Source organism: Triticum aestivum, chromosome 7B (assembly GCF_018294505.1).
Source record: "Triticum aestivum cultivar Chinese Spring chromosome 7B, IWGSC CS RefSeq v2.1, whole genome shotgun sequence".
Taxonomy (NCBI): domain Eukaryota; kingdom Viridiplantae; phylum Streptophyta; class Magnoliopsida; order Poales; family Poaceae; genus Triticum; species Triticum aestivum.
Window position 1 is genome coordinate 579,116,773 of NC_057813.1, and position 13,921 is coordinate 579,130,693.

Here is a 13,921-nt window from a genome sequence, read left to right on the forward strand (position 1 = left end):
TAATGATGTGATTCCGCTATTAATGACAACCCATGTCTATGATGAGGAAACCTTAACCATCTTTTAATCAACGAGCTAATCTAGTAGAGGCTTACTGGGGACTTAGTATTTGCTTATGTATTCACACATGTATTTAAGTTTTCAATCAATATAATTATAGCATGAATAATAAACCTTTTATCATGATTAATAAAATATAATAATAACCACTTTATTATTACCTCTAGGGCATATTTCCAACAGGGGTCGCTCCGCTCCGCCAACATCGGCCGCGGCAAGGCAGCCGCCAGGGCTCCGAAAGCCGTGTCGGCAGTGACCGCAGCGGCACTATGCACTGCGCAACAGGATGCTAAGCAGCTCCTCCGCTAGCGGCAGGCAGCCGCCGGACAAGGCTGCCATGGCCCTCTAGTGCAACCTTTCTTTATGTAAATTATGTCCGAACTTCAATGAAATCCGCCTGGTTTGAACGAATTTCATTCAATTAATTTGAATTGTTGGCCGGATGTATGCAGGCAACGTTGAATGGCGGCTTTCTACATCCATGTATGTCATGGGACTGCTCCCCTCGATTGAAAATGCCTTTATTAATTATAATTAATGCTAAATAGCACGTGAGACATGCGCGCTCCATCCTCCAAAAAGTGCAACTGCATTTTGGCACATGCGGGGACGGTGGGGTGACGGGGTGGGGACGCGACGCGTATGAGAGACGGGGACGGCTGAGGCCCACGGACCAGTCGCCCCGTTGACGTTTCCATTTCCGCCACTCCACAGTCCACACCGAAAACAGATCCAAATCCCACCACACCAATCCATCCGCCCCCATCTCCATCCCCGTCGCCCGATCCGATCCGGTCCGATCCCTCGCCATGGCACCGTCGTTCTGGGGCCCCGAGTTCCCCCCGCAGCCGGCGGCGGTGTTCGACGACCTCGCACCCGTGGAGGCGGAGGAGGAGGAGGAGGACGCGTACGAGGACGAGATGGAGGAGGAGGAGGAGGATGAGCACGGCAGCGACGGGGAGGTCGTCCCGATGGACACCGAGGACTCGGGCGAGGAGCTCGTCTACTCCGGCTGCGGCTGCAACATGCTCACCCTGTCCTTCCCGGGCGCTGTGCACATCTTCATGTCTGCCTCCCCTGACAAGGTGTCGCAGGTGGAAGCTGCACTTTCGCTGCAGGGGCGATTGGATCCGGCGGACTCTACGACTGCACCGCCCACCTCGCGCAACACGCTCACCATGACCTTCCGGGGCGAGGAGTGCAATTTCGACTCTGTAACCCCTGATGAGGTCCATCCCTTGTTCTCTGCAAACTGTCTTCTTTGCCTCTTTTTTACGCGATTCAGTAGTCTCGGACGATGTTGCGAGGTGCTAGTGTATTTGATCGATGTCGCAGGTGCAAGATGTGCTTTTGTCGCTCGCGGGAAGGGAGCTGATGGTCCCTAGGATTGAGCTCATAATGGGGTTCCCGAACTGGAGCTACGAATTCGACTCTGTATCCCCTGATAAGGTCCATCCCTCGACGTCAGCAAATTGTCTTCTCTGCCTGTTTTGCACATGATTTACTACTAGCCTCGAATGATATTGCAAGGTAGTGGTTTCTTTGATTGCTGTCGCAGTTGCAAGCTGTACTTTCGCTGCTGGGGGGAATGAAGCTGACGGTCTATACGGCTGTGCCATGTGCCTTGCACGACCAGCTCACTGAACCCTTGATGTGTTGGATCGACGTGTTGCACCCTGCACTCCCTGATAAGGTCCGTCTCTTGCTGTTTGCAATTAGTATAATTTTGCCTTCTCTGCCTTTTGTACGTGATTCAGTAGCCTTGAATGATATTGCAAGGTGGTAGTGTCTTTGATTGCTGTTGCAGGTGGAAGCTTTACTTTCGCTGCTCCAGGGAAACGAGCTCAACCCAGGCATTGGTGGTGGAGCATCACCATCAATTCCATACAGACTATTTTTACAGTCCATAAACAATGTTTGGTAAGGTTATGTGCTGGATGATTCACATGCGGCAGAGGTTGAATTTACCCTGCTTCAGATGTTGAATTTCCTACACTGGTGGCACCGTTGATGAGATTTAGGGAGAAGCTGAAAAAGCAGGACTTTGTTAAGAAGATCTGTTATACTACTGTTTGGAAGAACTTGCACTAAGGTTGGTATAGTTGATTATGTCTCAAATGTTGTCTGGGGAAAACGTCTGAAATACTTTAAGTTGTCGTGTTGGGAGTCGCCAAATTTGACAATATACATTGGAATATGCTACATTCCTTATGCATGTTATTTTGCCATGATTTTCTTGGGAACATATGCACATCGTAGCTTTTTTCTTAAAAAACTCTGTTCAGTATGAAGACTGATTAACTACCTCTAGTTGTTCTGGTCGCTTGATTAGTGTGTACCATGTCAAACATCACAGTTATGCTGCGATTTTTGTCAGTTGTAATACTAGTGTGGCACTTCTTTCTTTAGTCATGGTTTCCATGATCACGACATAGATCGCAATATCCTGTGATACTATGTTCTTACCAGAGCCAAATGATTTGTAGCGTATCATATATAGCAATTCATAATTATCAGATTGTGTTACCACATCTGCACAACCATAGCTTTTTCTTAGAAAACTTTGTTCAATACTCTCTCCATTTCAAAATGCATATTTGTAAAGTTTGACCAAGTTTATAGAAAAGCATCGACGTCAACAATATGAAAATAGATGTCATGGTGGATGTGATGATATTGATTTGGTATTGTGGATGTCGATAATTTATTCTTTAAATTTGGTCAAACTTTACAACGTTTAACTTAGGATAAACTAATATGCAATGTATTTTGAAATGGAGGGAGTATGAACATTGATAAATTGCCTCTAGTCGCTTTATTTAGTCTCGTGTCAAGCATTACCAGTATGATGTGATTCTTGTCAGTTGCAATATTAGTGTGACACTCCTTGATTTAGACATGGTTTCCAGGATCAATGTTTTTAACGCGGTAAGGTGAGGTGAGGCTCTGGGGGCGCATCACCTTTTAAGCGCTAAAGCGTAAGGCAAGGTGACGCCTTAGACACATACATATATAATATATGGTAGCCAATTAGGCGATTTAACAACTAGCATTAACATAATAAACTGTTACCAACGTTGGGTGCAGCTCTCTAAATCGAACATATGGACCGTCAAGCTAGATCTTCCTCACTAAATCTGGCCAGAACCCATGCGTCCAAGCTGGATCGTCGGATGTAGCTCTTCTCCTGGGATCATTGGATAGATCATAAGCATTATCAGCCACAGGATCCATCAGAGCAGGGACACCTGGCTACTGCAGCAACACTAAGAAGGCCCAATCAGCCGTCAAAGAAAAAGAGAGAAGAGCCAAATCACTGGAGCAACCAGATCAAGCATGGGGAAGGAGAGAAGTGGTGGTGGGGCTGCTGCCTTGTGGGTGGATAAGCAGATTTGGGAGGAAACAGATGCAGAGAAGGAGCAGTTAAGCACATCTAGCTACACTGCTGGTAGAAACAGATCACTGGGAGAGAGGTGGAAGAAAGAGCAGAGGAGGGCTGGAGAGAAGTGAGATGAGAATGGGAGCCACACCTTGCTGTTGCGCCAGAGGACGAGGGGGGGGGGGGGGGGGGGGGGAGGAGCTGAGCCCAGAGAGAAGAAGGGGCACAGATTGGAGCCGTGGAGGAACGAACCGCTGCCAAAGGTCAAAGAGCAGAGAAGGAATCCCTCTCGCGTGGATTGGACGATTCGTTCGATCCTCTCTCCTCCCTCCGCCTTGTACCTGTTCGCGCATGAGCCTTTTTTTTTGAGAATTTCGCGCATGAGCCAGCTTTCACGTGAAAGTTTCCCATGTGGGCCGCTCTTTCTGGTCTGAGAGCAGCCCATGGCGTCCGATCTGGCCCAGGCGGACAATTCAGATGCCCTTTTGTCTAAGGCGGATGCTTTACGAAGCAGTCAAAAGTGAGGTCGATGCCCTGCCATCTGAGGGCGACCTGACACCATAGCGTGGGCGATGCCTTAGGGAAGCTTTTAAAACAATGTCCAGGATCACTGCATTCTTACTAGAGCCAAATGATCTGTAGCGTATCTGTTCATCGTCAGAATGCGTTACCATGATTAGGATCGCTCGGTGCACATGTATGTGTGGTACCATTTTCTATCCGAACAAAATCTTAGGGTCGGCCATGCTTCGCAAGGGTGGGTTAAGCAAGAGATATACCCTCGAGACCACATGAAACCTCATAAGTACGTGTAGTTCTAGATAGTTCGTCATCTATTGCATTGGGCTTCAGTTCTTAGCAAAATCGCATTCGTGCAAGTTTCAAAAATGCGTTGGGCGTAAATTCCTAGTTCTGCCTCTACCTAGAGCCTATACTGCCTGAGCGCACGCCTAGGCACTCTTAAAGACAGTAGTTCTGCTTCTGCCTAGCGTCTAGGAACGCTTATGTGCACGCATAGCAGCTATTTTTTGGTTGGGCTGCATTCATTGTACGACACTTTCTCCATCTCTTGAATGATAAGAATCAATATACCCCCAGAAAGGAATATCTATGAATTAATTTGGATGTTGCATTCTGTAAAACAGTCATTTACATTGCGTTCTGTTAAAACAATTTGTCGCGGTGCATCAGGTTAGAAATTCTTCCCGTTTATTGATTTGGAATTAATCCCTAGCACAGTGTTAGTGATAATATAATTCTACAACAGTATTATGTTTTCCTATAAATTGTGTTAGAAGATATATTTCAGGTATTTTAAATAATATATAAACAAAATTATAGTTTATGAAAAATCTAATAGTATAATGATACTACAATGTGGTACTGCTGAACAAAAAATCGATCTGCCTTGTATGTTGATGCTAATAACCTTTGTTTAGATAAGATTATATTTGCTTGTTGGTGCTTCTTGACTAAGTCGCTTCTGACTGATTATGCAAAAACACTATTAATATTTGTCATATTTTACCTTTTATTCATAGGATGCAGCGCAGTAGATGCCAATTTACATCTTCAAGGCCAAAACCTGATAAATCAGCATCAGAGTTGGTAACTCCAGATGGCTCCGAAAATAGGGGATTAGTGGAGGCTTGATGTCTGTCTGCTGCCGAGTAAGGTAATGGAACGTATTATGTTGTTATTTGTTTATCTGAATTTAAAGTTTCCAGCAATATTTCTAGATGCTTCAAAAGAGGTTTTGTGTGGGATTTGGCAGCTATGCTTGAATTAATTGCTTGAGTATGTCATTGTGGATGTGAAAAAAGGAACACAATTTCTAGCAAATACTTGGTGCAGCTGGCTTCTACACATCATAGTGTATAGTACTCCCTCTGTTCCAAAATACTTGTCGTGGTACCAAAACCTAAGTATTTTGGAACGGAGGGAGTACCTTTTTTTGTCTAGCTTGCTTTTCCTGGGATATTCAGTTTTGTTTGCTTTGTTAGTTGTGTATATGGACTGGAAGGTAATTTCTGATACCTAGCATACATGGACAGATGCTTCTTTCCATATGGTATTAGCATTGTTAGATCTTACCTTTTTGGCTTCTTAAGCATATGGGATTTTATTTGTAAATTGTGGTGATGGCTGTCTTAGAATTCTTTCAGATGCCATCACTGTGGTATTAATGCAAGGACCACTTGCTCCTTTGCTGTTTCCATTTCCACCATCCAAACTAAAAGAAGATCGAAATCCTAGGGTTACTACCCCCTCCTGGCTATCTCCATCCCCATCGTCCGATCTGATCCTTCGCCATGGCACAGTACGACGGCAAGCTGTACCAGCCTCGCCGGGGCCCCGAGCACCCCCTGCAGCCGGCGGAGGACCCGGAGGCGCACGCCGCGGATGCTGTGATTAACCACCTTGCTGTCACGGCGGCGGAGGTGGAGGTGGAGGCTATGATCGCGCACAAGGAGGAGCATCAGCAGGAGGTGGAGGAGGGCGAGGGGGATGGGCAGCATGGGCATGGGGAGCACGGCGGCAAGGTGGAGGTCGTCCAGATGGATGCCGGCCGCGGTGGCTGCTGCTGCTATGGCAGCGGCAGTTGTGGCGGCCACACAGTTGGACCTACACAGGGCAATGGTCTCTACAATGGTGCCACACCCTTTTATGTGATGTATAAGTCAAATTATAAAAAAGGGCAGCCCCGTGCATGTAGCTCCCGCTTGCGCAGGGTCTGGGTAAGGGTCCGACCACTTTGGGTCTTCTGTACGCAGCTTTTCCCTGCATTTCTGCAGGAGGCTGTTTCCAGGACTTGAACCCGTGACCATAGTGACCTCATGGTCACAAGGCAACAGCTTTACCACGCGCCAAGGCTCCCCTTCTATAAGCCAAATTATAGTTCATGAAAAATATAATAGTATCGTGATTTTATGACATGGTACTGCTGACAAAAGAAAACGATTACTACTTACTATTCTGATGCTAACAGCCTTTTTTTAGACAAGATTATATTTTGCTTGTTTGTCTAAATTACCTCTGCATGCATTATGCACAAATACAATTAACGGTTTTCAGATTTTCCCTGTATTTATAGGATGCAGCGCAATAGAGACCAATTTACATCTTCAAGACCAAGACCTGATGAAGCAACATCAGAACTTGGCAACTCCATATGCCTCCCCAAATAGGGAATCAGTGGAGGGTCGACTCCGTCGGGTTGAGTATATTTTTCGTCCTCGAACTCTTCCGAAAGTTAAGAAATCATCCCTCAACTTCAAAACCACCAAAAGTCAGTCCCTCAACTATGTAAACCGGATACTTTTCGTCCCTAATAACGTTTAAGGTGGTTTTATTGTGACGTGGACCCTGTTTTGACTAAAACGGGCCACGTGGGTTGGTTTTGACCGCCAGGTCAATCAACGGACTAAGGGCACCCACTGGGTCTCTCTGTCGCTCGCTTTCGCGTTCTCTCGATCTATTTTCCCATTCACGAACCCTAAATAGAGCGGTGGCGGCAGCGATTCCCTCTTGGGCGGCGGCGGCGGGCTGTGAGGCGGGGCTATGGCGGCGCTCGTGGTGTGGCCTGCCGGTGACTGAGGCGTGGTGGTTGCTGGCTGAGCATGGTGGCTGTAGTGGTGGCTCCTAGGGCACGGCGGCGGCGACGGCTGCGGCGGCGATTTAGGCAGCGGCTGCGGCGGCGATTCCCTCATGGGCGGTGATTGAGCCCCGTGGTTGCTGGTTGAGCACGGTGGCGGCTGCGCTGTGAAATCCAGTTCATCCTTTACTGTCAATGTTACCTCCGGCCCGGCAAGTTCCCAAGTTGGCGGAAATAAAGGAGCAAAGAAAGTGCCAGCAAAACTACCAGACTAGTGCTTGTTTGCTGCTGTTTGTTCTTATGTCAGACCATGTGAGAATTCATGTTTGTCATTGTTCTAAGCTATATTCAGTACTATTTCCCTTCCCCATTTAGTACAGACTATGTTCAACTAAATTGGGTCGAGACTATGTTCAGACTATTTTCAATTAAATTGGGTTCAGATTATGTTCAACTAAATTCAGTACAATGAACTGAAATGTCCAAACTATTTTCAGTTATATTCAGATTTTATTAAGCTATATTCAGTGCAAACACTTTCCTTTTCTCTTGTTCTCACTTGTACACATGCGCACACACACATACTCATGCACAAAGACTTGATTGATGTGGCAGTGAAAACAGTGCATGTGGCCCGTTTCAGTCAAAACAGGGTCCACATAATAAAACCACCTTAAGTGTTATGAGGAACGAAAAGTATCCGGTTTAAATAGTTGAGTGACGGAAAGTATCTGGTTTAAATAGTTGAGGGACTGACTTTGGGTGCTTTTGGAGTTGAGGGACGATTTCTCAACTTTCGAAAGAGTTTGAGGACGAAAAATATACTTATCCCACCTCTGTCTGCTGCTGAGTCCTGAGTAAGTTAATAGTGGCCAATGTACTTTGTTGTTATTGTTTTATATGTATTTTCATTTTCCAGCAAAAGTTTAGATGCTTTCTGTGGGATTTGGCAGCTATGCGTTGAGCCGTTGAGAATCTTTGCTATGCTTGAAATTAATTGATCTAGTATGCCATAGTAGGTGCCACAAAAGAAACACGATTCTTGCAGTTGGCGTCTACACAGCATCATAGTATATTGTTAGCTTTTTATAGTCTAGCTTGTCTCTTTCCTGGGATATTCAGTTTTGTTTACTTTGTTAGTTGTGCAAGAAGGATTGATCTGGACTGAAGGCATTATCTGATACCTAGCATACATGGAGAGATGCTTCTTTCCATATGGTATTGTTATTGCTAATTCTTACCTTTTTGGTTTCTTAAGCCTCATCCCAAATCGAGAAGCCTGAGAACTGTGGTACACAGATTTTAAGGGTGAGTATGAGGAGGGAGTGGCTTGCTCATTAGTAAATTCGGGTGTCCTTGGCACCCTCGTCTCCATGGGAGATGTAAAGTTGTCTTGGTCATGATCATCTTAATGATTTTCTGGGTTCCTAGTTTTTTCTTATTCCTATGTATCAAACACCCAACTTTACAAAATTCATGTGTTTTCTGATTCTTTATTTTGTGCATGCTTTCGTATTCTATTATTTTGTTTCCTGTTCCTATGTTTTTAGAATCCAGCGAACCAAGAGGCCCTTAGTGGGATATGGTTCTGATGTGGTGGTGGCTTTGGTTACCATGTGCCTGTGGAAGACCTCGTTGGGCGAGGAGAGCTTGGGAAATTTATATCATGTGCCTATTGAAGGCCTCATTTGCCGATGAGTGCTCGGGAAAATGTATACCAAATTCAAGAAAGGGCAGAGATCATAGATGGGAGTCGACTTGATACAGACCTGGAAGTTGCTAGACGATCAGGTTCTCTGGAGACATGGCGGGGATGATCCTTACCAGTGTCTGCTTGTAAGCTGAGGACACGAAATCTCTCTGTATGTTGTGAACATGTTACGATACATCAGTTTGATTTGTCCTCTTGCTGTGGGAGTTAGGACCACATTTGATTTTCTTTCTTGAGCAAGCAGTTAGCAAAAATCTTTTACCGTGTATGGACAGCTTCTTTGTGTTTCATTACTCATTAAATGAGATGAAACTTGTATATAAAAAGGTCACCTGTTTTGAATAAAAAGACAGAATCCTGGTATCTTATATGGAGTTGCCCAGTTCAGTTAGCAGCCTTCTTTCTCTCAAGCATATATGGAAGAAAGAAACCAACCACGGGGGAAATATAGCATGGAGTAGCTCCATAAAGAGTTGCCTGTTATTCTTCTATAACAGTTGTTTACATGCATTACATCAATGAGATTTGATAAAATGCTAATAGTATTACGCTGTTCATCCATATATGATTAGTCAACTCATGGTGCATGAAACTTTTGTCAAAACCTATGCAAGCACAACACCTGCCCCGGAACATCCGCCGGCATGCATGTATAGGTTCTACTTAGATAAAATGGTTTACTTTACTTGGACAATGCCTTCCCCTTTGCATGCCGAATAATCTCAAGACAATCAGATTCAAGGATCACATTGGAGCATCTCCACTGGTCCGTAGCTCCATACCATTCTTCAATGCCAAAGCTTCCCAGTGAACCTACAACGGTGACCACACTCCATACCATTCTTCAATGCCAAAGCTTCCCAGTGAACCTACAACGGTGACCACACTCCATACCATTCTTCAATGCCAAAGCTTTCGAGTGAACCTACAACGGTGACCACACTCCAAAAGAAAACAGATATGCTCCAATTGTATTTGACACGTACAGACTACATTACAATAATAATAAGCACAATGAAGAGGAGAAGATGTTATTAGACTGACGAACTGATCTGTACTACTTCACCAGCAAAAAAAGAAAGAACGAAATGATCTGTACTACTCCCTCCGTTCGGAATTACTTGTCTCGGAAATGGATGTATCTAGATGCATCCATTTCCGAGACAAGTAATTCGATGCATCCATTTCCGAGACAAGTAATTCCGAACGGAGGGAGTACGACCTAAGATAATTCCTTGAAGAATTAAGCCGCACATATCCACCAAGCAAAGCGCCATCCCTCTATGTGCCAAAAAGGGTGCTGAAATGGAAAGGGACTGAATGCTCTCTCTCACCTCTAGAAAGAAAGCCATGGCATAAACTTGGCAGGTGGGTTCAGTTTGGTTACAAAACTTGGAAAATATGCGCCATGGGCACCACAACTTGGCCTTTATGTCCATACAAATCGACCCTGAGCCGGCACATGGACGCCCAGCTAGACACGCCTGGCCTCTCTTTTGCAAAAAAAAGGAAAACTTGCGATGAAATGAAATGCTGTCGCTGGTACTTGCGGTCGAAGATAACCCCATGTTGCCCTTGTCGCAGGAGGCAAGGCTGCTTGGAGTTCTGCTCTGAAGTTGTTTCTCTCACGATCCATCTGGTCTGAAGTGATCGTCGGCGACCTCGTCCCGATTTCCTGCTGCACGGACGTAGGGTTTACATACGGGTTTGGGCAGGGTGCTGAAGCCGGCGTGCTGCGCGGCTGCGGCCCTGGTAGGTCGCCGTTGAGGTGCCCTGAGGCCAATTCCAACTCAGGACCTCAAATCATTTAGGTTTGTTCGTTTGTGTGTAAACGGACAAACGAAACGGCTCAATGCACGACCCCATCTCAAAAAACATCTGTTTCTGGTCGCCTCGCCTCATCCTGGAAGCAAAGCTAGGTTGACTTTGCGTTTGGAACGGACATGGGCGGTCGTTTTCTGCTCCCTCGCGTCCGCGCTGGTCCGGGGCTGACCCACATGTCACCCACCCACCCACCTCCCACCACTCTTCCTTCCTTTCTCTCTCTCTTCCATCGACCCACCCACGATGCTTCAGTCGACGGCGCTGCCGGCCTCTCCCCGCTCGCGCACCTCGCAGGAGCAGCAGCAGCAGTCCCCGCCGACGCTCGTCCCCCGGCGGCCCCGACGAGCGCAGCGGCGGGAGAGGCCGGGGTGCGGCGAGAGAGCGGTGGGCGTGTCGGCTACGGCGAGCGCGGGCGGCGCGCGCGGGCAGGCGCGGGGCGGCGAGGGCGAGCGCGAGCTCTACTGCGGCTGGCGAGGCCGGGGCATGACAAGCGAGCGGCGGGCGACTTGGCTACGGCGAGCGCAATCGCAGCCAGGTGGGCGCGCGCGAGCATGCGCGGGGGAGGCGAGGGCGAACGAACGGGCGTGCACGGCGAGGCACGAGCGTGGCGCGGACGGGCCGAGTGCGGCGAGCTCGGCGGGACACAAGCGCGGTGCGGGCAGGGCAGGTGCGCGCGGGGACGGGCACGGCGAGCTCTGCGGCGGGTGGCAGGGCGAGCGAGAGCGCGCGACACTGCCAGGGTAGCGGGCGTGCTAGCTAGCTAGCTGCTAGCTACGGCATGGCGTGGCGGGCGTGCTAGCTATCTAGCTAGCCAGCCGATGCCTGTACGAGCGGCTGTTGACGAGCACGGCTGCGGGCGGTCGCGCGGGGGCACGCAGACGCGGCCGGAGCGCTGGCCGGCGAGCGGGCGGGCGGAAGCTGGCAAGCGCTGTTACTGGCGCAGGGCAGGCGAGCCGGACAGTTTAGGATGGGTTGGTGTGTTGCGTGTATGCACGACATAGCTGGCCAAACGGGCCAGGATAGCTGGGCCGGCCCAGTAGCACGGCCGGCACGGCACGACACGTGCTAAACGGGTCAGGCCTGGCACCCGGCATGCCATGGGCCTGAAGGGCGAGCACGCGGGCTGGCACGGGCTTGGCCCGATTAACTTTTTTGTATTTTTTTATGTATCCTAATATGGGCCAACGGGTAAAAATAGGCTAAAAAATGCCCAGTGTGCAAAATAGGAGGTAGATTAGTGGGCCTGTCGTGTCGGTGGGCCGGCTCGACTAGCATACGGGCCGTGTCTGGGCTGTAGGCTGGAGCACACGGGCTGGCACAGCACAGCCCGTATAATAATCGTGCCTAGGCGGGCCGGGCCGTGCCAGGCACGATTAGGATGGGCCGTGCCATGCCGGGCCGGGCCGTGCCAGGCACGATTAGGATGGGCCATGCCATGCCGGGCCGGGCCGGCCCGTTTGGCCAGCTATATGCATGACCAAGGACAAAAAGCGGACAGGACATCCGTTCTCCTGCCCACGGAGGCGGCAAAATTTCGTGTTTTGACCCTTTTTGCTAACAATTTTAGGATCTGACCCTGTTTGAAATTATTTCGGGATCAGACTCTTTTGCCTACCGCCAGTCGAATCCGCTGCCTGGTGAGTCGTTATCATGATCCTCGCATGTATGGGCATGCCCCGTTATCTGCATAGTGATTTTGGCGGACTACATAGGGCAATAAATAAATAAAATTCTACAGTGTAGACCAGCATAATGTTCCGTGACTCTTGTGATATTAATATTGAGTACTCCCTCCTTTCCGGTTTATAGGGCTCAATTCAAAAATCTCACCAACCAAGGTAGATGGTGAGTGGTGGAATACTTTTTGTAATTTGTAAAAGCATCCAATTAATGCTCTTGCTTTTCTCAAAAAAATATGTTTACCAGTGTATTAATTGCAATGCATGCATGCATAAAGTATATGCATTGGTCAATTTTCTCTTAATACTTGCATGTAATGATTTAATGTACCTTGGATTCTGAATATGTGATGGGGAACAACCAAATTGAGCCTTATAAAATGGAAAAACTAAAATTTTGAGATAAGCCTTATAAACCGGAAAGGAGGGAGTAGTATCTTGGGTGAATACTCTTTCATCTTTATTAAAAAAAATCTTTGAAAAATATGAATATTGTGTCAAGAATATTTGATATTGGTGTAGAAATTATTTGGTGCCTCAATTATGTAATGATTCTATATTGAAACATGTATACAATCATGTTAAACTTGATACCATACGACTCATATCAAAATTAGCAGTTCCAAAAATTATTTAGAATAATATGGAAATCAAGTATGTGAAAAAAAATGTCAAAGTGGTGAGGGGAGAAAAAAAAATGACATGCTAACACGAGAAAAGGTCAGGGTTGTCTGCGAAACCGAAATGGACTTAAAATCGGAGCTGGACAAAGGTGGGGGTCTTTCTAAATAATACTAGCTCGAATCTCCAACAAATTGACGGTAGTATAGTGCTGCCAGGCCAAGGGGGCAACTTACAAGTGCAATTGTCTTTCCGAAAATTTCTCAATGTCTTAAGAAAACTGAGAGAAATCATGTGCCATTACAACGGAAGTGGATTCTCTCACATCCTCAAGGGATGTCACGGAGCTACAGCGAAATGCGTGTGTAAAACGAAGAAGGGATGTCAGAGTACTATAGCAACCACTATGCGAATTTACTGTAGCATGTACAAAAATAAATAAATAAATAATTTTATTGCATCATAATTTTGTTTGTATGTAATTTTTGTAAATGTATATGATAGATTTGTAATTTACAAATTAATTATAATCATTTTAGGCTTAACAAATGAATGTGAAGGAGGGATGTTACGATTACTGTAGGTTATGTGACATCCCTTGAGTATGTTAGAGGATCCGGTTTCCATTACAACCTCGTCATATTGTTGGATTGCCCGTAAACAACTTATAATTTGGCTATCTGATTAGATTGGGTGACGACATATATTGTGTATTATCTTTTCTGCTCCGACCTGCCGCTGCTGCACCGCAGGTGCACAACACGCCGGGTGCCCGGGTCCTCCGCCTCCCAACCACTTCGTCAGCTCTGCCAGTTTGGGAGGGTGCTTGGATACAAGGGACTATTTTTAGTCTGATAGTCCTTTTAGAGGCTAAAGTTCCAAGCACCCCTGACTAAAGAGAGGCTAGGACTAGTCTTGAGGCTAAAATCTTTTAGTCATGGGAAACCTACTAAAATATGTATTAGCTCTCTCTCTCCTCATTTAATCCTCTCCTTAGTTCTGGATTGGAGGGTTTGGAGGATAATAAATGCTCAATAACTAGATTTTAGTCT

General features: G+C 46.8%; 1 protein-coding gene across 6 annotated transcripts; it reads left to right on the forward strand.

The window, feature by feature from the left end:
- Positions 1-730: 730 nt before the first annotated feature.
- LOC123162019 (GATA transcription factor 20) lies at positions 731-9,113 on the forward strand. 6 transcript variants are annotated; one of them, XM_044579832.1, is made up of 6 exons: positions 731-1,289; positions 1,396-1,509; positions 1,619-1,753; positions 1,868-2,152; positions 4,981-7,891; positions 8,585-9,113. In XM_044579832.1, the coding sequence occupies exons 1-4, from the start codon at positions 870-872 to the stop codon at positions 1,982-1,984; spliced, it is 786 nt and encodes a 261-aa protein (XP_044435767.1). In that variant the 5' UTR covers positions 731-869; the 3' UTR covers positions 1,985-2,152; positions 4,981-7,891; positions 8,585-9,113. The 6 variants fall into 6 exon arrangements, with proteins under 6 accessions (XP_044435767.1, XP_044435764.1, XP_044435765.1 ...); XM_044579829.1 differs by having other exon boundaries at positions 4,981-5,114; positions 5,696-9,113; XM_044579830.1 differs by having other exon boundaries at positions 4,981-5,114; positions 5,761-9,113.
- The last annotated feature ends 4,808 nt before the right edge of the window (positions 9,114-13,921 follow it).